Source organism: Culicoides brevitarsis, chromosome 2 (assembly GCF_036172545.1).
Source record: "Culicoides brevitarsis isolate CSIRO-B50_1 chromosome 2, AGI_CSIRO_Cbre_v1, whole genome shotgun sequence".
NCBI lineage: Eukaryota > Metazoa > Arthropoda > Insecta > Diptera > Ceratopogonidae > Culicoides > Culicoides brevitarsis.
In genome coordinates, this window is record NC_087086.1 from 9,047,419 (window position 1) to 9,072,519 (window position 25,101).

At 26.3% G+C, this 25,101-nt stretch overlaps 2 protein-coding genes across 4 annotated transcripts; one reads left to right on the top strand and one right to left on the bottom strand.

Moving 5' to 3' along the window:
- Positions 1-1,246: 1,246 nt before the first annotated feature.
- Positions 1,247-21,160, top strand: LOC134830340 (sodium/potassium/calcium exchanger Nckx30C). Of its 3 annotated transcripts, none has more exons than XM_063843788.1 (7): positions 1,247-2,840; positions 10,984-11,600; positions 17,389-17,587; positions 18,198-18,397; positions 18,457-18,711; positions 19,600-19,736; positions 19,938-21,160. In XM_063843788.1, exons 1-7 carry the CDS (start codon positions 2,228-2,230, stop codon positions 20,176-20,178), a joined length of 2,262 nt encoding a protein of 753 aa, XP_063699858.1. In that variant the 5' UTR covers positions 1,247-2,227; the 3' UTR covers positions 20,179-21,160. The 3 variants fall into 3 exon arrangements, with proteins under 3 accessions (XP_063699858.1, XP_063699859.1, XP_063699860.1); XM_063843789.1 differs by having other exon boundaries at positions 18,210-18,397; XM_063843790.1 differs by having other exon boundaries at positions 10,984-11,561.
- Positions 13,570-17,040, bottom strand: LOC134832222 (uncharacterized). The gene has a single exon (XM_063846192.1). It carries the CDS (start codon positions 17,038-17,040, stop codon positions 13,780-13,782), a length of 3,261 nt encoding a protein of 1,086 aa, XP_063702262.1. The 3' UTR covers positions 13,570-13,779.
- Positions 21,161-25,101: the final 3,941 nt, after the last annotated feature.

The window sequence follows — 25,101 nt, forward strand, 5'->3', positions numbered from 1 at the left end:
ACGATTGACGAAATGTTTTTAAACAATAAAAAGGTGACTAAAATTACAAGGAATTAAAAAAAGTTTTTTATACAATTTTTTTTAAATTAAAAAAAAATAATTTAATGAATAATTTTTTTTTAACTTAATTAAAATATTTTTAATACTTCAATATTTTTTTAATTTTATTTTGTTTTTAAAATTTTTTATTTAGTTTTTTTTTATAAATTTAATTGAATTTTTATTTATTTATTTTTAATTTTTTTATTTGTATATAATTTAACTTGATTTTTTAGTAAATTTAAATTAAAAAAAAATATTTTTTTTTAAATTTTAAATAAATTATATTTTTATTTTAAATTTAAAATAATTAATAATTTTTAAAAAAATATTAAAAAAAATTAAAAAAAATAAAATAAATTAAAAAAAATAAAAAAATTTAAAAAGTTAAAATAAATATTAAAATTGTTAAATAACATGAAATTGCTGAATTCTATTATGAAAAACTTAAATTTTGACTAACGGTCACAAAATTGAAAGAAAATTTAAATTTTTCCCATTCGCGCCATCTATTAGTGCTTTATTACAGCTCAAAAAAAAATTTAATGACAAAAAATTCAAAACCTTGTAAAACTTCACTAAACAAACAAATTAAATCATGAATTAACAAAAAAAAAATTCTAAAAAAAAAAATTAAATTTTTCGCATCAATTCACACAAAAATGACGAGCCTCTCTTAAAAAAAAACTTAACAATTAACGTGCGTCACATACCATAATCACATGTTTCGCTGACTTCATACAAAACCGGTTTCATTCAAATTCACACTTTTTTTTTTCGCACTGTGATCGACTAACTTCTACTAAAAATAGAATAAATTACGATAAAAATCTGCATCTGCTAACAAATTGGTAGTAGGTACTTAATGCGCAAATGAGAAATAAATTGATATTAAAATATTTGTCAATTATCGAGTTTAATTGTTATTTAAACATGAAATTCGTTAATTTAATATCATTTTACGTCATTTGTCGATCAGAACGCGACGTAAGAAGTGAAACAATGATCTGACCTTGACCTTGACTCTCGTGCGCGATTTACTTTAAACACTTGATGAATCAGTTCGAAATTTTAGTATCAATTTAGTATTTCACTAAATCAGTCGAACAACATTTTTAACGGAAAATTTTCGATATTTTATTTGAAAAGAAAAATTTTTTTGTAGCTCCTCGTTTCTTGTAAGGACCTTCGTTCGTCGTAACTCACAGACGATGTTTTACCATATTCTCTGCATTTTATTGTAAAAAAAAAATACTCGAGCCTGCGAGAAAATTTCGCTGTGTACGAAAAGGACTCTGATTTCGGCGTGTCGTTGTGTTGGTGCTGCACACGGAACGAACACCAGGACATGATGCGTTGATTCTGCGCAACATGCCTCATGTGTAGATACTATCAAAATATTTTAAGGAGACACTGTTAAGCGCCGTTCCCGTGTCCCGTGCAAAAATCGTGCCGCCACACTCGACGGACTTTTCTAACAGTGTGAATATCGATAAAATTCTAGCTTCACGATTTACGATTCGACAAAGATATTTCAGTTCGTGCGCGTTTACAGTCATATTAATATCTCTCGCAAAATTACAGTACTCAAAAAAAAAAATAAAATAAAATAAAACTAAAAAAAAAAATGAAGAAAAAATGTAGAAATGGTTAATTTTATTATTTACGAAAAAAATACTTAGCGACACATCCGAGATCCGTGTGTTTGTTGTGTTCCAGCTGAAATTCTACGGAAAATAAAATCAATTTTTGTGTGTGAAAAATCAAAAGAAAAAAAAAGTGAAAGAAAAAAAGTTGAATGAAAAAGCATCTGTGAAATATTGCAAGGAACACGTAAAAAAACGAGTGAAAAATGTGATCGAAAATTATTTCAACGCGAAAAAAAGGAAAAAAATAGCAAAAAAAAGATAAATTTAAACCAAAATAACATAAAAAAAAATTTCTTCAATTTTTTTGTTGTCCATGTACTGGTTGGTGGTACTTTACTACACCAATACACACACACACACTCACACAGCAGCATACACATACACACACAGCGAAAAAGGCAGTGCTCTGAGCTCTAAAAAAATTATTTAGGCAAATCCAACTACTACTCTACTCTGCTCTACAACTCCGCTGTCGACACGAAACAAAAAAAAAATTGTACGCGAAAAAAAAATCGAAAGAAAAATTAGTCAAGGATGCGATGAGGCCACTTAAAGCAGCGAGAATTCGAAAATGGCATCACACAAAAATAGCAGAAAATCCTTCATGGCGAAATTCCCATGAAAACAGCGACGACGACGAAGATGTCGTTGCGAGCAAAATGACAGCAGATGAGGCAAAAAGGAGTATCGGCAACAGTTGGAGGAGTTGTCGACGAGGCGACACGACAACAAATACAACAACAACAACGTGTCAATCATCATCTTTACTCAAAACTGGCTGTGTTGAGGTCGCCTCTCGCTTGTTCGCCTCTCTGATATCCACACCAACTTCAATGTTAACGTTACTTAGCACAACTTCTACTTCTTCTTCTTCGACTCTTTCAAGTTCTTCTTCTTCTTCTTCTATCCATCATCGTGATCATCAAAGTAGTCCTAATAGAATTATTATTAGTAAAAATAATAAAAGTTATAATAGAAAAAGTAATAATAATGTAATAACATCAAAAATTGTTCCAGTTATTATTGTGCTATTACTTGTACTAATATTACCATCGACAAATTTGCTGTTAGTTAATGCCGTAGACACAACAACGCTGCTGGCCAATTATGAATCTGGCTACAATGATACAACAATTACACATGCTAAAAATGGTAAATTTTTTTAATTAATTTTTTTTTTATTAATATTTGAATGGGAAGAAAAAATTGAAAATCATCATCATCGGAAATTTACCTGATCATCGTTATTACAATTCATTACAATTTAAATGATAATCCAAATTTTTATAACTCAGAAATTATTTTTTTAATTATTTTAAAATTTGTGAAGTCAGTTAAATATTTTACAAAAAACTATTTTAAAAAAATTTTTTTTCTGTCATAAATTTGGAAATTAATTTTTTTTATTTAATTTTTTAGAATAATATAATTTTTTTAAACAATTAAAATTTTTATTCATTATTTTCTTTTATTATTTTTTTCATTAAAAAAGAATAATTTTTTCTTTAAAAAAAAAATAAGTTGAAATAAATATAATAAAAAATTTAAATAAAATTTATGACTTTTTTAAAAATGACAATTTAAAAAAAATAAATTAATGAATAATAAAAAAATATATTTATTTAATTTTAAAATTAAATTATTAAATATAAAAAATTTAAATTTTTTTTTTTGTAAACAAAAGAAAAAAAAATTAATTAATGAATAATAAAAAAAAAATTAATTAATTTTCAAATTAAATTATTAAATAATAAATTTAAAAATTTAAAATATTTTTAAAATATGAGAACATGGGTTAAAATTTGTTAATTATTTTTTATTTTGATATAAATTGTTGGTCAAAAATATATGAAAATAATCACAAAATTATTAAAATATTTTTTAATATTAAAAATTATTTTATAATTATAAAATATTATATTTTATTTTATAATTATTTAATTTTAATTAAAAAAAAATCAATTTTTTAAATTTCGAAACTAATCTCAATATTTCTCTTCGTCTATTTAATTCAACAATTTATTTTATAAAAAATTCATTTATTTTTTTTTGTTTATTCATTTCACCATTTCACTTAAATTTATTTTATTTTTTTCATTTTAATTTAATTTATTTATTTTTTAATGAATAAATAATTAAAATAAATTTATTAAGAATTTAAGTCAATTAAAAAACATTTCTTTACCGTTTTTTATATCCTAAAATGCAAAACTAAATTTTTGAATATTTTTAAAGTATTTTTATTTTTTTGATATCAAAATGCTTTCAATTGATTTCAAAACTACATTTATTTATCAATGAGAGTTCAAAAATAAAAAAAAAATAAAAAAATTTATAAATTAATAAAATTAAATAAACGAAGAAAAAGTTCGTAACAGAAATAAATTTAATTTTAATTTTAATAAATTTTTAATTTTAAAATAATTTAATTTTAAAATATCAGAAATCTTATATCATTTGTTGAAGTATTGTAATATTATTTTACAGATTATTTTATTTTTTTATATTATTTTAAAATATCATATAAAATCTCTTTAAATTTGTTTCGTTAAAAAAAAATATAAAAATAAATTGAAACAAAATACCAGAAGTCTCCATTTTGACTGACAGACATAGTGATATTTTTTACGTTAAAGAGTTATTTTAATCCTTCGCGCCTCCGTATAACGAAAACATTAAATTACCTTCAATCAAATCATGCTATATTTTTCGCTATATGTAACAATAAAAATAATAAAATAAAAACGAGAGCGAGAGAAAGGCTGAACAAGAATAATTTTGTGCACAACACGATGATATTGATTTTTTCGAAAAATTATGTTGAGTACACGTCTCGTATACGCCGCCGCTACAGGCACATTTATAAATGAAAATACGCTGCTGCTACTACTTCACAGCCTGGCAAGCAAGACGACGAAGACGAGTCGTAGGCACAGAAGCAGCGTGTCATTACAAATGCCATATAAATTTAGTTTTATTATGGGGCAATGCGAAAATTACCAAATCGTATTTTTATGAGCTGACTAATCGGTTTTTAAAGAAACTTCGGGGGAAAAGTTTGGGTGTTTGGGAGCTCTTTACTTGTTTACGGGGTTAATTTATGAATAATGAAGGTACGTTCGAAAATACGTTTCATACGTGTGCCATTCACGTGTGTGTGTGTGTGTGTCTGTATCTTGTTGTCTTCGGTTTGAACGTGAATGTCAGGTCACCATATAAACAACCCTCAATTATGTTTTCCATAAAAGGCCGAGGCGAGATGTGAAAATATTTTACATTTTTGCATTTTCAAGGTTTTATTAAATTTTTTTATTCGAAAATTGCAAATTTAATAATATTTAAAAAATATTTTAACTCAAATAAATAATTATGAGTTAATTAATATTTTTTGAAAATATTTTTCATTTTATAATAATTTTTCTATAAATTAAAAAAATTATTCTAATTAAGTTATATTATTTTTTTTATTTTTTTTTTTAATTAAAAATATTTTATTTTTTTTTTTTAATTTAAAATTTCAATTTGAATACCTAATAAAAAATTAAATAAAAAAAAAATAATTCAAAAAAATTAAATAATTAAAATTTTCCTATTTTTAATAATTTAAAGAAAATATTACCATTAGTCTTCTTTTATTAGAAATGTAGAAATTAAAAATAATTAATTAAATCGTCAATTTTTTTTTCAAATATTTATTTTTGTTTTTTAAATATTTAATTAAATATTTTATTTATTAAAAAAAAATATTTTTTATTTTTTATAAATTTTTTTAAATATTAAAATAATTTTTAAAAATTTTTTTTAATATTTATTTATTAATTAATTTAATTTTTTTAATTAATTTTAATTCATCATAAAATTATTTTTTTTATTTTCTTAAAAATTATATTTATTCAAATAAAAATTAAAATCAGTATTAGAAACTTATTATTTTAATTTTAATAACATTTTTATGAAAAGAAAAAATAAACTATTTTATTAAAAAAATTAATTAATATTTATTTTTTTTATAAAAGTTTTATATAAAAAAAAATCATAAAAAATGTAATCATCATCAATCTTTAATTAAAAAAAATAATAAAAAAATGGACTTACCCAATAAATTCATTAATAACACCTGATATTCCGTGAAAAATTAGGAAATTATTCAAATGCGAAACAATTTTGCATATTGCATCCGCCTATAAATTATTTTTACATTCAATACCATGTTCAATGTTGATTAAATGGGCATTTTAGCATATTACGGAGAATGTCATGTTCAGTGCTTTGCAAAGCAAACGTTCATAAATTTTTCCGAAGCAATTATCTCCTTTCAACATTGTCATCAGCAACACAACCCAAAATGCCGAGCGTACGAGACAGAAAGATATTTTGATTGGTTTTCTATTTTAAAAAACGATTATTTCGTGGTGTGCTTGACAGAACGCACTAAAAATTGGATATTTGAACGAATTTAGCGGTGACTCGGCTTTACAGACAAGTGATGCGATAAATTTATCGAAATTAGGTTACAAAACTGAATTAGGAAATCAATTATTCAAGTTCAATATACGATAATTGATTTTGGAATTCTATTTTCTATCTTCGCGTATTCCTGCCGCGCTGCGATTCCTGCATGTTTGAGTGAGTGATGATTATTCGCTGTTAATTATTGAGTAGATTTGTTTTTTTTTTTTTTTTGATTCGGGGTTGAGAAAAGAAAATTTATCATGAGCGCAGCGCAGCAACGTGATATCATAAAAATGTAAGCAGAAAAAAAATCAACGAAACAGAAAAAAGAAGAAGAAATGAAGCAATGAAGGAAAAAAAACCGAAGAAGCAATCGTGATATAATAAAATATAGCAGTTGAGTGTGTAAAAGAAAAATAAATAAATAACCATGAATAAAGGTGGTTTTGCTGCATTGAAGGTCAAACAATGATAATAAAAATAATCATAATATGCAGTGCAGGATACTCGATTTTGTTTTATATGTATTTTTATGGTTCAAGGAGACGACTGGTATTTTTTATTTAAATTTTTTTCTTTCCGAATTGTTTAAAATTATTATTTTTAATTTATTTTTATTAACTGGATTATTTTTTTAACTAATTAAAATTAATATTTTTTTTTCATATTTTTGAACAAAATAATATTAATAAAAATTTTCAAACAAATAATATTTTTTAGATATTTTTTTTTTACTTTTTTAAAGGAAGAAAAATTTTTTAAATTAAAAAAATTTTATATTGAAATATTATTTTATATTATATATTTTATTAAATTTGTAAATATAATTTAATTTTGTAAAAAAATATTTTTTCGAAACAATAAAAATTATAAATCACAATTTTTTTAAATAATTAAAATTTTTTATTTTTTAATTACTTTGAACAAAATAATATTAATAAAAATTTCCATACAAATAATTTTTTTATTATATTTTTTTTCGACAGCTTGAATTTTTTATTTAAAAATTTAAAAAATTTTAATTTATTTTTTTTTTTTATTTTTTATTTTTATAAAATTTTAATTTAATTTAAATTAATTTTAAATTATTTTAATTATTCATTTTTTTATTTTTTTTTTTAATAAAATTTTGTTAAAAATATAATTTAATTTTTTATTTATTTTATTTTATTATTTTTTTTTATTTATTAGGTATTATTTATTTTAATCATAAAATCAAATTTATTAAATTAAATTTTTGTTAATTTATTTTTTTTTATTTTTAATTATTTTAATAAATTAATATATAAAAAACAAATAAACATTTCTAATTTTTTTTTCATATCAAAATTTTAATTCAATTTTTAATTCATTAAATTTTTAAAATAGCTAAAAATTTAATCTGAAAAAAATATTTGACATTTTCCATACATTCATCTATCAAAATCATTTTTCAAAGTATTTTTCTAATAATTGAAATGCTTTTAAACTACTCGAAACTTTTAAAAACCAATAAAAAAAAAGATTTTTTCGGGACAAAAATAAAATAAAATAAATTTTCTTTGAGACGACATAAAAATCAAATAAAACTCAATGAAAAATTGCAAGCAAATAAATTTGTCTTGATTACCGTCAATTTCAAGTTTTCAGCCAGAAATAAGCTGAATCGAAAAACCAAAAAAGAGAAAAATGGCAAAAAAGGAGAAAATAACATGAACAAGGAGGCATAAAGTGTGCTAAAAACCGAAGTAGAAGATAGGAATGTGAAGAATATGTGAGCTTAAGACGATATATATCCATTCGATGATAATATTATAAAGAATGAAAAGAGCGAAAAAAAAGGATCAAGAGTGACAAAAAAAATTCTCAATATGAGGAACAACAAAAATGTTGCAGCAAAAATATGTGCTAAGCATTCCAAAAACTACTTTAATGCCATTAAATATGATTTTTTGTGATAAATTGAGCGCTTTTGCGGAACTTTAACAGACAGACAATTTTTTTGCGCAGTCATAAACTTTTTTTTTTGATCTGCATTCCTGCCCTGCATCTCCTTCAGACACACACCGCTCCCTCAATTCCTCATATATATTTATATTGAATTTCGCAAACAACAACAAAAAATGGCATCGTCGCAACGAACGAACGAAAAAAATGTATGAAATTGGGTCAAACGTAGTCTTCCTGTGCATTCCTCTGTGTTTGTACGAAAAATTATATAAACGTGTCTACCGTCTCTCTTTCTCTCTACACGCCGCCGTCGCCTATGTACAAAAACTATAAAGCAACATAATCTCTTCCTCTATATCCTGTGAATTTAACGAAAAAAAAAAAATTTGCTATATTGAGGTACAACAATGCAATCGAGTGAAGCAAAAAAAAAGCAGAAAATTATCGACGTTCCTACTCGTGATTCAATTGTGTCGTCGTCGTGTGTATAATACGGGATGCCATTAGTTTTAAACAAACAAGATGCTTAGAAAGTGGGTGACATGACGAAGCGATGCTAGAAAAATGAAGAAATAAGATACATAAATGGATAATTCCATTAACTTTTTTTTTTGTTTTGTAAATTTTAAGAGCAAACACGTTGATGAATTATTAGATTAGACGAATTATTTCAGGTTCTTGATGATGATGATTTTGGAAGTTTTAGATTTTTTTTATTACATTTCGAAGAAAAATTTAAAAATTTGCATTAGGATCAAAATATGCATTAGGGCAAAAACTCAAAAAAAATTAATATTGGGACAATTATTAAGAATGTGCATTGGGCAAAGATATTTTTTTTATAGATCCTTTATATTTAGTCAATGAGGGGTTTGTTAGTATGTTGGAACCTCTCTCACGGCTTTATTTTAAGAGATAGAAGGTTCATTTGTTCTACAGGTCATGCTTATTTTGCTTCATTTAGGTCCCATTTGTGGAATCGAGCCATGATCCCAATGCAAAAAAAATTTTCCCCATATAAGAGTTCGAAATTATACCGGAAAATTCAAATTTAAACCGAATCCCAGTGCAAATTTCAAAAATCTAATGATGCAGAAATGTTTGTCTCGTCGAAACGCACAACATTGCTATACATCACTTTTGTCCTGGGGTTCTCTAAAATGGACCTCCCATACAAATGACACCTCTTAACCCAAGGCGGTCACTACAATGAATTTTCTGTGGGTAATGTTTTTAGTTTTGGAAGTTTTAATATTGAATAATGGTTTATAATATCTCTTTTACAACACTAAAAAGTAATAAATAAAAAAAAATATATTAAAAAAAAAATATTTAAAAAAATATATTTAAAAAAAAAATATATATAAAAAAACATGTTATTCAAGAAGTTTTCAACTTCAAAAATAGATCATTTATATTTGTCAATTCAAAAAAAAAATAGCAAAAAAAAGCGAACTAAAAAGGAATAAACAAGAGCCTTGTGAAAACAAAGTCGAAAAAATTGCCAAGTAAATAAAGTTACAAAATTTTTGACAACAAAAATTTGAATATAAAGGATTTATTTCAGTCTATGTCAATATTAATATTTATTCTGAAATAAATCCTTTATATTCAAGTTTTTGTTGTCAAAAATTTTGTAACTTTATTTACTTGGCAATTTTTTAGACTTTGTTTTCACAAGGCTCTTGTTTATTCCTTTTTAGTTCGCTTTTTTTGCTATTTTTTTAATTTACTTTTTTTTTACTATTTTTAACTTGACAAATATAAATGATCTATTTTTGAAGTTGAAAACTTCTTGTATAACATTTTTTTAATATATTTTTTTTAAATATATTTTTTTAATATATTTTTTTATATATTTTTTTATATATTTTTTTTTCATTTAGTTTAAATTTAGAATAAACTTATTATGTACTCAACTACGTGATCAAAACTTTTATTATTTTAAAAATTGCACTGGGGTAAATTTTTTTTCACAAAATTGTATTAAATTAACACACTGAGTCTACTGAATAAACCTACGTGGTGAAAAAATTTTGAAATGTAAATTGGGTTAAAATTTTAAAATGTGTATTGGGGACAACTTTAAATATGCAAAAGGTTTAAATTTTGCATTGGGCCAAATTATCATCAGACAAAAAAAATATATTTGGGATAAAATTTAAAATCGTTTAAAATAAAAATTATATTAATAATTTTAAAATGTGCAATAGGCTAAAAAATCTAAAAAAAAATGTTCATTGGGACAATTATTAAAAATTTGCATTGGGCAAAAAAAAATTGTCTGTATGAAAGTTAAAATTTAAAAAAAAATGTTAGATGGAAATCAGTTTTTCTATAATGAGCTTATGTTAAATTATGTGAAAATGCTCAAAATTTGCATTGGGATGAAAACTTTAAATACGCATTAGGTTTAAATTTTGCATTGGGACAAAATTTTTGAAACATGCATTGGGCCAAAAAGTTTTATTTTACATCAAGGTTAAAATTAAAAATAAAAATTGTTTGAAAAAATTCAAAATGTGTATTGGGTTAAAATTTTGAAATATACATTAGGACAAAATGTTCAAAATATACATTGAGAAAAATATTTTTTACGTATTAAGGTTCAAACTTTTGGATGAAAATGTACAAACAAAATTAAATTGAAAAATTTTAAATTTACGTTAAAATTTTCAAAATTTGCATTGGGTTAAAAACTCAAAATGTGCATTAGGTTCGAAATTTGTATAGGGACATTATATCACAATATGCATTAGGACCAAATGTTTTTTTTACACTTGATTTAAAATTTAAAATAAAAATTATATGATAAAAATTAAAAATTGTGCATTGGGTTAAGTCACATCGTTTGAAATTGAAATATTTTTTGATTAAAATATTAATGAATTTTCTCTCTTTCTTTTTCTTGCAGTTACAAACAATGCAACACATGCAAAACAAAAGGATCCCCTGTTCCCGGAGGACCTGTTCACGATCGAGGAACGACGACGCGGTGCCGTTGTCCTGCACATCCTTGGCGTAATGTACATGTTCGTTGCACTCGCAATTGTGTGCGACGAATTTTTCGTGCCTTCTCTGGACGTGATTATCGAAAAGTTGGGTATAACGGATGACGTAGCGGGCGCTACATTCATGGCGGCGGGCGGCAGTGCTCCCGAACTCTTCACATCGGTAATCGGCGTATTCGTATCCTTCGATGACGTCGGCATCGGTACAATTGTCGGCAGTGCCGTCTTCAATATCTTATTTGTAATTGGAATGTGTGCATTATTTTCGAAAACAATATTAGAATTAACTTGGTGGCCATTATTTCGCGATTGCACATTCTACAGCGTTAGTCTGCTGACTCTCATCTACTTTTTTCGCGACAACTCAATTTGGTGGTGGGAAGCCTTAATATTGTTCGGCATCTACATTACGTATGCCGTGTTTATGAAATGGAATCAGCAAGTCGAGCGGTGTATCAAGAAAATCCTGTATAAAAATAAGGTGACTAGAGTTCGAAGTACGGATCAACTTATGCCGACTGTAAGTAGTTGTTGTGCATGCCATTTAGTTTTATTCTGTCCTTTTCTTTTTTAAATTTGCCTTCTTCCTTTCAAACGCTCGCTCTCTATCGAATTTCACGCGACAGCACCTCTGTTTTTTCTGTCATATGCTAAAAACGCAACGCTTTATATTTTGGGCTGATAAAATGTTTCACAGTTCTTACATCTTAAAAAAAAATTTTTTTAAATTAAATTCGAACAAAATTGGAAAAAAAAATTATTTAAAATTTCTAAAAAATATTTTTTTTTTATTTTAAAAATATTTCAACATAAATAGTAAATAAATTTTTAAAAAAGTATTTTTTAAACTTTTTGTTGAAAAAAAGTTAAAATTTTAAACTTAATTAAAAAAATTATTTAATTAATTATTTGTTTTAATAGAAATTAATTTATTAAAATTATTAAAATTTAAAATAAATTATTAAAAAAATAATATTAATTAATTAATTAAATTAAATATTTTTTTAAACTAAAATTGATTATTAAAATTTTAATTTAAATTAATTAAAATAATTAAATTAAATAATTTATTTTAATAAAAAAAAGTAAAAAATTGTTTCTTATAAATTTAATTGATTATTTATATAAATTGAAATCAAAAAAAAAAATTTAAATAAAAGATTTTTTTATTAAAAATATTTGAATTATTTAATAATTAATTTAAAAAATTTTTTTTTAATAACTTATTTAAAATTTTAATCATAAATTAATTTCAATTAAAATAAATAATTAATTAAATTAAATATTTAATTTAAATTTAATTTATTAAAATAAAAAATATATATTTAAACAATTAATAAAAATTAATTAATTAAAAAAAATAAATAAATTAATTGTTTTCAATAAAAAAAAATATTTTTTTTTTTTTAAATTATTTCTTATAAACTTTAAATTAAAATATATTTTTTATGAATATTTAAAAAATTACAAAAAAAAAATTTACAAAAAAATTTCAATGTGAAACATTTTTCGAAACTACCTCAGCCGTTACTACTTTATTTTTCAATTTGATTCGATTGCACAAGTACACCCAAGTAAGTATTCAAATCGTGGTCAGATTCACAAAATCACAATTCCCATCGCGAATAACCGAGCCTTATCATTTGTAATAAATTTCTCTCTCTCCCCATCCACGCGACGCATCGAACCACTCCTCAATTTCCTTGTTCGCTCATGACATGCCTTAAAATGCGAACAATAAATGAAAGTAGAGTCAAACACACAAACACATTATTATTACTCAAGAGTATATTTTAAAGGTAAATTATGTTTAGAATCAGTACGGCAATTCTTTTTTTTTCATTCCACACGTAATACGCTGAAAAATTTTCTTTATAATGGGAAAATGCAAGCAAATGGAAGTTTTAGATATTTTATCGATTTCCTTGATTTTTTTTTCTCATTTTCTACATTGTGTGTGATGTTCATTCAAAGTTTTGTAATAACTGAAAAGTTTTACATTGAATTCTTATCTCCATGATGGATGATGGGGAAAATATTAAGGAATTTTTCGAATGAACGTTGTCAGTCATCTACATCATTTCCCGTATTTTATCACCTGAAACTCACATTCACAACCGAAAAATTACGTTGGGAGTAACATCAAAAGTATTCACAATTTAAAACTTGTATCTAAGTGTTACTCTTTTTGTTCCTCTTCTTCTTCTTAATGGTAGACTCAATGTTATTATTATTATTATTTGTAAAAGTTTATTGTTACACACTAAAAGTTACCTTTTCTATAAAATATATATATCGATATATTATGCATCGTTATTGTTCATAGATATCTTCTCTAAGTGTTTGTTATTCACATTATCTATTTCAGAATGTAGTTTAAAGTATTTTTTAAAGCTTATCTCAACAAAGATAACCAAGCACGATATTTAGATCAAATAATTATTACGAATCGGCTGAATTCTGTTGACAAAATCAATTTATTACATGTTAATCCCTTGGAACTAATTTATTTATAAATCATATATATTTATTAATATAATAATAATAACAATGATGTTAAATTAAACTAGAACAGAAAATGTTGCGTTTTATGAAAGTTGGCTCTGAATTTTGTTTGCTCTATAATATAATATATAAAAAAAATAATAAGTGTTGTTAAAAAAAACGTTATTAAAGCAAAAGAGTTGTTGTGATGAGTATCATTCAACATAAACGTCGGCCATGACACACTCATTATCCTTGTACAACGAGATAATTCCTTCTTTGTCGCTATCATCCGTTTTCGTGTATGTGATTTTGTATTCGGAATCATCCATATCCTCGAACCAATTGGCTACTAAACCATTTTCAACGACTTTCCAATTCATCGTTGCTGGATTTCGATTGAGTACGAGATGCGCAATATTCGCATACTGTTCGTTACTTGTTAAAAAGTTGATGAGAAATGAGGTAAAAGTTTGCCCATTTATGTCGAAATGTTTAAAAATTGATTCAAAAATTGGAAAATAGTTGTTGGGATTTGTAAATACGTCAAAATAACTCGATTGAGTGTTTGTTGAAGAGTTTGGAACATTTTTCTTGTATAATGTTAATACAACTTCCTCGCCTAATTTTCCATTTTTCATTTCAGTAAATGTAACACATTTTTCTCCATCGACTTGATAGGTTTTTTTTACTCCTTCTCCATCAGGGGTCCAAACCTCGTCAGTTGGATTACTTTTCATCAATTTCGCCGCGGTTTCATTATAAGCTTTCATAGCTTCAGGATCGTTTCCGAATTTTTGACCATGTTTGTCAAAATGATTTGCTGCAGATTTTGAATTGCAAAATTTAACCTTGGAGCTATTGGATTCGTATTCTTTGCAAGAACTTTTAAATGCACTATCAAGTTCATTCGTTTCACGAAGGTTTTTAACAATTTCTTGTGTTGCCTTTTGTTTTGATTGATTTTCAAGTTGATCGACTTTACTTTCAATGTTTCGAATGGCATATTTTACAGCGTTATTGTATTCGTTTGGGGTGTTGGCATTATTGTCAGCGAATTCTTTGGCATAAGATATCGTTTCGACATCTACATTCTTATAAAGATTATGTAGCTCGTGAATTTCTGCTGGACTTAGTTTGTGATTCTTTCCGTTGATTTTAAACTTTTTCACATCGATTCCATATTTTTCCTTTAGGTTTGTAGCAGCTTCCATTGTTTCCCTGTCTGATCTGATGCGAACTTCTTTTCGTATGTTTTGGGTATTTTGAATGAACTGTTCTAACGATATTTTACCACTGTTGAGTTGTTGGGAATTTGTCATGATATTGCTTCGTTGTTCATTTGTTAATGTAACAAACTTACGAGCACTCATCGTGTATTCTTTGTTAATGCGGAATTGCCTATCGGGTGTCATTTGGATTTGTTTGTAAAAACCTTTGAGATCGTCAATCTTTATCATTTCACGAACGAATTGAGCCTGTCCTTCCAACTCGCTGAATTTTCCAGGTTTAACAGTTTCTTTGTAAGCCTTTTGCATTTCATCAAAGTACTTTTGGCTCTTTTTATTGATAGACATTCGTAAAGATTCAGCTTCTTGCCCATGAATATCTTTTACAATTGAGTTTGCCGTTTTGAAATTGACCGCACTATGCGTGAAAAAGAAGAAAGATGTAGTTAATTGGAAGATCTCTAGTCGAGTTATTTCTTCGCCTGCTTCGTTCTTTTCATACAAATTGTATGTCATATTGAGGAAATTAGCGCCAGATAAAGTAACATTAGCGCCCATTAGTCCCGTAACGCCAGCTCTAGCCCAACCAGATACTAAATTGCCTCCTCTTGAAGCAGCTACTAAAATTCGAGTAGAGGCTAAAGTTCCAACTGATATTGCGCTCGTTGCTGTCATCAACCAACATGATCGCGCTTCTGAATCACTGAAATTTATACTTTTCTCATGTTTCACGCGATCAACTAATGTGGCAATGCTCTTTCCTGTTCCAAAAATCGCTCCAGGAGCTCCTACAAACGCTGAACATGTCATTACCGTTGCTGCAATTGGAGCTGTTGCCGGAAAAAGTGTCATTACCAAGCCACCTACTGTTCCAACTGTCGCTCCAACGCCAGTTACAATTGATGCTTTTTCGATAAATGCATTAAAACTTCCTCTCGTTTGTTGATCGTGAAACACAAATTCTTGCTTTTCAGTATAATATCCATCTTTTGGAAAGCACAAGTAAGCTTTATCCCACGTATTATCCTCTTTATAAATATCAAACGAATCATAAACTCGTCCATAATGATCAATGAACTTGCAATCCTTTATTTTGTCTTTACTTTCTTCCTCAATGCTCCGCACTCTGAACAATGGAACCACAATTTGAGTTTCTTCTGTCAAAAAAATTGACACAAATATACAAGCGAAGTCTACATATTCTCGTGAAACACTGTGCTTCATACACTTTATCATGATTTCATTAACGAGCTCTTGTTCTTTCTCATTCAAACCACAAGTAGCTGATTCGTCTTTTGGTGCACCATAAATTGCATAGGAAATTTTTTGAAAGAGCTTATTGCGAGGCGATTCAATTTCCGTGAAGTTTAGATTAACAATTGGTCCTCGGTAAATGTCAAGAGTTCCGTTATTCTTATTATTTTGATATTCATTAATCTTTTGAATAAGCCAGTTGGGCTTTTCTGGTTCTTTTAAATCATTTTCCGTAATTTCAAAACGAAATCGATCCCAATTACGATCGCTTAATGAGTTTGCAAATACAGTTTGTTGTTCAACTGCCAACTTTTTCCATTCTTCAAGCGTTCTTTTCGGTTTTTCAGTGTCATGAAAAACAAATTCTTGCTTTTCAGTATAATATCCATCTTTTGGAAAGCATAAGTAGGCTTTGTCCCATTTATTATGTATATTGTCCTTTTTATAATTATCAAACGAGTCGTAAACTCGTCCTTTATGATCGATAAACTTGCAATCCTTTATTTTGTTTTTACTTTCTTCCTCAATGCTTCGCACTCTGAATAATGGAACTTTAATTTTAAGCCTTTCCTTGAAAAAAACTGAGACATTTATACAGGCAAAATCTACATATTCTCGTGAAACACTGTGTTTCATGCATTTTTTCATAATGTCATGAACGAGCTCTTGTTGCTTCTCGTTTAAATCACAAACTTTGGAATCTTCTTTCGGTAGACCATAAATTGCATGGGAAATCTTACGAAAGAGCATCTTGCGTTGCATTTCATCTTCTATGTCTTGATGAACTTCATAATTTTTTTGCTTTTGAACAAACTTTCGTGTGAACCAATTAGATTTTTCATGTTCTTTCAGATCATTTTCAGTAATTTCAAAGCAATATCTATCCCAGTATTGATCACTTAAAGAGCTTGCAAATTCTTTTTGTTGTTTAATTGCGAATTCTTTCCATTCTTCGAGGGTTTGAGTACTTTTCGGCTTCGTATCGTTAGACATTTTATTTGCAAAATTTAACAATGTTTATATTTTTGTTTTTAAGTCATTCGTTGTTGACGTTTATAAGAGAACTAAATGAGTAAATACTGCAAAAATTATCGATAATATGAGAGAATCAGATGATCATTTTCTCTCTCTGTCTCTCTCTTCATTGGTTTGTATTGTGTACATATGTCGTATAGAGATTATACGATCATCCAAGTTGATATGATTAATGATAGTTCCTCTATTGGTTAAACCAAAATACTCATCACAACAGTTCTTCTTCCAAAACCCCTTTATAAAAAACAATGATTTTCACAAATAAAAAACTTACCTAATTTTTTCCATTCTTTTTTGTTTCTTTAGGCAAATGCAGCAAACTCGTCCGAAACATCCATGGCAACAACGCAACCCGGAGGCTCGATGACGTCACGCACAGCATCTGAAACGAGATCTGGTCCGCCAGGAACTAGCTCACAAGGTGCAGGTAGCTCGGCAACGGGCGCCAAATTCCGTCACGGTCTCTTGCAACTCATGATACACACGATTGATCCTCTGCATGACGGTAAGCTGCAAATTTCACAGCTCTGCTTGAACGTATTTTTTCTGTTTGTTCTGTTCCTTCGATGTAATTTACCGTAGTTAGAGCAACCCTTAAATGGAACAACTTATTGTTTTTTTACTTTTCACGCAATGTACTTTTTTGTGTATCATTTCCTCTTCTCTATAAGAATAATTGTAAGACGCAAATGAAAAAAAAATGAAGGGCGACGACACGACAATCACATTTCACTCTCACATCCAAATCTGCGCTTTTCTTGTGTCAATACAACGATACACCTCAGCAAATCCTCATGAATATTGAAACAGTACATTTTTTATGTCGATCTCTATCAGATATATATTTTCATTCACACGACCATCACGATTCATCACAAATAAATATATATATTATGTATACTAATTATAAATATATAAATATTTAGATAATTGTTATAGCGCAGTGTAGATAGAGATTCAATGTTCTACTTCTTCCTGTTTTACGGATGAATACTAATTCAGTATAATTCAGCTAACAATACATAAACTAGAGAGATTTCTTATTTTAATTCCAACTTTATTATTATGTCTCCTTTCATTTTTTTTTTTGTGTTTGTCGTGTGGTAAAATAAAAGATCAAATTCCAGGCAAGGTAGATGAAAAGGCGACACAATTACACGCGATCGCCTCGTTAAAAGTGTTGCTAGATGCAACGAAGCCCCAACGCGGCGCTGCAACATCATCAGCAGCTAATCATGTCAAAATTAATTTGAAAGAAACGACATTAGCTGCCTCCGATAGACCCAATGGCAATATTGATACGACACTTGATTTGGTAAGGAGTTTTTTTTTTTGTCTTTTTTTCGATAATTTAAATTGAATTCATTTTTGCAGCCCGACAACGGCGAAGAAGAACCCGAAGCTCTGAGCATGGCGTGGCCCGATACAAATCGTAAACGTCTAACATACATCTTGGTTGCGCCAATTTTGTTCCCGCTGTGGCTAACGCTTCCCGATACTCGTACTCCAAAGGGGAAAAAATGGTTCCCCATTACATTTATTGGATCCATAATATGGATAGCCGCATATTCATATCTTATGGTTTGGTGGGCGAATGTTGCTGGCGATACGGCACGAATTCCTCCGGAAGTAAGTTTTCTATTGAAATCTATTAAAATTTCTTCTCTTCTAACTTAAATTTGACAAGAAGCTTCTAATTGACTTTCTTATTTGATAAATGATAAAATTTTTTCTTCGATATACTTTGATACGTATTTTGATTGTTTACAAGATATCAGAATCAAAAAAATTTTTGATATTTACTCAATTTTTTTTTAATTCTGAGACTTAAACGAGTTAAAGCTATTTAACCAAATCAAGTTCTTATAAAAATTTTAATTTTACTTACCTTTTTAAAGTTCAAAATACTCGCCTAAAAATGTAAAAATTTATTTTTTGAGGAAAAATTTTATTTTTCATGTAATTTAATCATTTTTTTTTTTTTTTTTGAAACTTTTTAATATTTATAACAAAATTTTTGAAAAACTTGAGCAAATAGGCAGTTGTCGAGAACTTTAGGACATATTTAAGGACTTGTTACGTCAAATATCATACCAAAAGCATATGAACTAATATACTTATTTGGAATGATATTTGAGATGAATTTTTACCTTGAAATACCTTCAAATTTTGACAAAATATAATATTTTAAGAATTCCAGTTTTTTGGCGCCAAAAAGGCAAAAAGGCGCCATTTTTTAGATCAAATGTTAAAAGCTAAGAACTTCTTAAAGCATTTGTTAAAGAAGCTCTTGAAATTGAAGAAATATAAAGTACAAAAACGAACCTTTGGATCTCCATAGTTTTCCGCTGAACGAAGCCTTTTTTTCCTAAACTACCGTATTCCATTGAAAATAAACCGCATTTAACGAGATCTAATTATGATCTTCGTTAATGCGTCTTATTTTCAATGGAAAACAGTAGCTACGTGTCACGTGTTTCTCTCCCGCCATTTCTCACATTGCAATATCCCTTACAGGTAATGGGTTTGACATTCTTAGCTGCTGGTACTTCCATTCCGGATCTAATTACGTCAGTTATTGTAGCTCGAAAGGGATTTGGTGATATGGCTGTTTCTAGTTCAGTAGGCAGTAATATATTCGATGTTACAGTAGGGTAAGTTGCCAAATCCTTTTTCTTCCTTTCGTTGATGCTCGTTCGTGTCATTGACTGCCAACCGGATTATTATTGAAAGTTCAGTAGAGCGGCATGGCAGTTAATGAGACTTATTAATTTTAATCCTCATTGGACTAAACAAAAATTTTTTTTTCCTCTTCACACGTTTTTCACACATACACGAAACCGATTCTCATATAGATTACCAGTGCCATGGTTATTATACGGAATAATTTACGGTGAACCAGTTGAAGTTAACTCTGTGGGAATGGTGTGCTCCATTACGATATTATTCATGATGCTTTTATTTGTTGTCTTATCAATCGCGTGTTTCCGTTGGAAAATGAATAAGGGCTTAGGTTTAACAATGTTCTTATTATATTTTGTTTTTGTCGCAGTTTCACTAATGTTCGAATACGATATTTTGACGTGTCCATTTTAAACGAATTTTACGCAAATTTTTGGAACGTTCAATAGTGAAACGAGAATTTTTTCCATTTTTTTGAAAGCATGCACAAAAACATTTATATAAATAAGTTGTTGAATTTTATGCTTTTGTTTTTTCATAACTTTTTGTTCCGTTGACGATGATGTTGACGATGGCCTAACTGTGACATGACACCGCACACAGAAAATTTTCCTTTGTACAAACAAACAGTCGAGTCATAAATTTTGTAGCAGGTCACTTTTTTTGTTCATGGACCTGCTTTTTTGTTGGTTTTCAGTTTTTTGTCACATCTGTCTGGATATAAAGCAAAATTTTCTAAATACGTGCGGTTTCATGCAAATTTAAGCCACTCTCAACCATTGTTCCGTTCATTTTTTTTTTTCGGTGAGTCATAAATTATATAAATAAATGAATTAAAGACCTTGTTATCAAGTCAAGTTTAAATAAAATGAAAAACGATCGTACACACACGTGCACACACAAAACACAGAAGAAAATACGTAAAAGTCGCTTCATTTTATAATTTTATTGGATTCGAAGAGTCTGAACGGTGATAAGTGTATTTTCCCTTTTTTTTATTATTTATTTTTTTTTCTCTGATAAATCAAACGAGCAACTCCCTGGCATAAACAAATTATTACGTGCACGCACGTCTCTCGTTGTCGTCATTCAGTCACAAAAAAAAAACACGAGAAAAAAAAAGAATGAATGAACAAGGAAAAAAAAATAACATTTAATAAAATTTCCTGTTTGTGACATAGTAAATCAAGACACGAGACAGTTGGATAAACTTTTGACATGTTTCATACTCACACATGAGACGTTCATTAAAAATAAATAAATAAAAAAAAACTGTGTCTATGGGAAAAATTTTGATTCATGTACGATATTGGCATGACAAGTATTTATGGCTCGTTATGGGGAAAAATATGTTTCTCACACACTTATCAAAATATATATACAACATATATGTACAACAACAAAAAATAATAAAAAAAATATTATTTTCCATAAAAAAATGAAATAAATAACTAACAAATAAACAATAAAAAAATTAATAAATTTAAAAAAAAACAAGTGAATAAAAGATGAATTAACTACACCGAACGAACATTCGTCCGATATAATTATATTATATTGAAACAATTGAAGAAGACTATATTAAACATATATATTTAATAAATATATATAATATATATGTATATTCTGTTGTTATTGTGAAACGATCAATGCAAATTTTATTGATCTTTTTTTTCGCGCGATTTTTTTTGCAATTCATTTGAATTAAATTGTATAATAATGAGGAGAAAAAAAAACAAATGTGTTACATTAAATAATATAATGATAATGAAAAAATAGTAAAAAACATCCAATATACCACCACAATAAAAAAAAAGTAATATTTAGTAGGAATAATATTTACCGTTCATGACGTGAGTCCATTAAAAATACATATTTATATGATAAAAAAAAACAGTAAATATTAAAAAAAATAAAACTAATGAAGACGACTTGTTAAATTAATGAATAAATAATTGTAATAATAATCTTTGCAAATAATATAAATGAATGAAAACTAGAATTATTATTATTAAAAAAAAATTAATATATAAAATGATACCTAAATAACCATACGCTTGAATTGAAATAATTACAAACAAAAAAAACAAATATTTTTAGGATATTAAGAAATTATAGTTAAATTTTAATTAAATACAAGCTGAAGATGATTTTAAACAAAAAATATATAATATAAAAGTAAATAATAGATTGGACACACTTACACACAAAAACACATCTTAACACAAAAGTTATCAAAAAAAAGAGAGCAACATATAGTATGAATATTTAAAGGCAATAAAACGCGTGTGAACAGCTTTTTAGCAAGAAAATAATAATTTATTTTAACTTTTTCCAATTATAAGCTCAAATTCTTACATTTTTAAAAATATATATATTACAAAAAATTTAATTCTTATGAATAATATTCCCTTATACATTGTAATAAACATTCTCTTTGGCCTATGTGATACATGGTGTTACCATCATTTGTGTTGTCTTTTATTAATATTATTATATTAATATATAAATATATATATATATATATTATAATTACAATAATATAATTTATAATAATTATATATTATTATAATTATATTAATTATAATTATTATTATATATATAAATATATATATTAAACATATATAGCTAATGATGGTTCGTGCTTACTACATAAATAAATATATATTATATATAAATATCACTTAAAAACATCTGGAAATAATAAAATTATGAATTTTTCATTGAAAACAACAAGTAATCGATTTTTAACAAAAAAAGAATACCTTAAAGCGCGGAGGATAAAGTGCTTTTTACACATAAACTTACACAAAAAGACATCAGTTTTTAACTCAAAACAGAAAAAACTACATCTTTTGTCAATTACATGTCAGCTACACTCTCGACAATTAACTTCTTCAACACAAAAAATAAACAATTTTCAACAATACTCTATTATTATAATAATAATCTTCTTGATGGTGTTTAAAACAAAAACAAACAAAACATAATAAGTAATAAGATAATGTTGTGAGAGAGAGAGAAAAAAAAAGAAAATAATTCCAGGAAATTCAACCAAGAACTCGAAATTGGTTAACAAGAAAACAACCCACCTGTTAATATAATTAAAAAATATTAACAAAGTAATAAGAGTAATTATACATATATAATGTTGTAAGTTGAAAAAAAAATAATAAAAAAAAACAATAAAAAAATATGCGTAAGAAACTTCCCTCCTGCAGACAAAAAACAACAACAAGCATCACAATTTGTGTCATGTTCATGTCATTTTTAATCATATATATTAACATTGTACACATTTTATTGACGTATTTTGGACAAAATATACATGACACATATTGCGATGCATGACACAATTGATTAATTCATAATAATATTATTACCTGATTTTTTTTTAACAGAAATTTAAAATTATTTTATTATTTTTTAACATGAATTAATTTATTATTTATATTATTGATTTATATATATAATTAATATATATATTATATATATATGATTTTTAAGAAGAAGAATGAAACTTTAATACACATTCATAAATTAAATAAAAAAAACTAAATTTTAAGAAATGAAAGCAATATTTCATGCACATTCACACACGTATACACACACATACATACATACACAATACACACATAGTAACATTATATTATGCGATTAAACACACAAGGACATTATTATACAACTCAATTCAGGTTGTGCTGAACATTATTTTTGGTTACGTTGAAATTGTTGATAATATATATTATTAAAAAGTAAATAGTATTATAAATATAGTAGGAGAAAAAAAATGTTACGAAGGGTTGATAGATAAATAAATAACAAAAAAAAAATATATATCAGAGGAAAATCAAAATACACAGACACACACGCAGAGAAAAATAACATTTTACGTTTGAACATGGTTTAAGGTTTAACATATAGTAAATAAAAACATGGGTTGCAAAACATAATAAATACACAAACCACATTCACACACACACACACGTACATACACTACAGACACACGTACACACAAAAATGTATTGTATCATAATGTTATTAGTTATTGTAGGTCGCAAATAATCGTATATATAATAAAATTAATTAATAAATAAATACATGACGTTAATTTATAAAGAATTAAAGAAAAAATGGTAATTAATAAGTAATAGAAGCACTTAACTAATAAACATATATACATACATATAAAGATAATGTACGTTAAAATTTTTATGAGAAACATGAAGGATTTTAAACGGTTATATCGAATACATCAAAAACACATAAAAAATTGACATAGTTAGTTAATGATTTTAATCATATTTAACTGCCATTTCAAGAACTTGTTAAATATTATTGTTATTATACCTTTTTTATTACATATGTGTTAAAACATATTTATTTTTACAAAAAATCAAACATATATAATATACTTGGCTACCCTCTCATGAAAATATTAAACAAAATCAATAAACAAGAAAACTATCTATTTTATTATTTATTAATTAATTATAATATAATTGGATTTATTTATTTATTAATTTTGACAAATTTTAAATTAATTTTTTAAAATGTGTCAAAACTAATAAATAAAGTTATTTTAATTATTTCTATACAATTGCAGCCGATTTTAAATTAGAAAGAGAAAAATAGATAGAATATTAAAAAAGAAACACATTTAACATTTGATGATAATAATTTTGATGAACATACATAAAACATAACAACACAATATTTGCCAGATGCTGTAGCCACTCAGGGTTGACCAACGCAGTTTTAATTTTCGTTCAAATTCATTTTTTTATGTAATAATTATTATGTATATGATTAAAAAAGATTTTAATTATTATTATTATTATTATCATAAAAGTAATAATAATGAAGAAAAAGTAGAACAAATTGTGCTTCTTTTCTGAGAATAAAGTAATTTTCATTATCGAAGCACATCTGTTTTATTTTGCATACAGATTTTACGAATTAGTGACTATAATACACATATCGCTTATAAGAGTACATTAGAGTTATAAATATATAGGAATATGTTACATGAAGAAAAATGTTCAGAGTTTAGTGAAACATGGCACATTCGATGACAAGTTATAAAGCAAGTTATAGTGCTTACAAAAAAAAAAGTATCTAAAGCTAAAAAAAATATATATATAAAATTTAATGACGATCGAATGAATGAAAAATATAGTATATAATATACACATTGTTTTATTTTACAAAATAGATAAAAAAAAAAATATTTTAATATATTAAGAGTAAGAATATATTGAAAGAAGAAACAAAAAAAATATATAGGATATTATTAAAATTATTATTATAATTGAAAACCGCAGATCTTCCAAACAA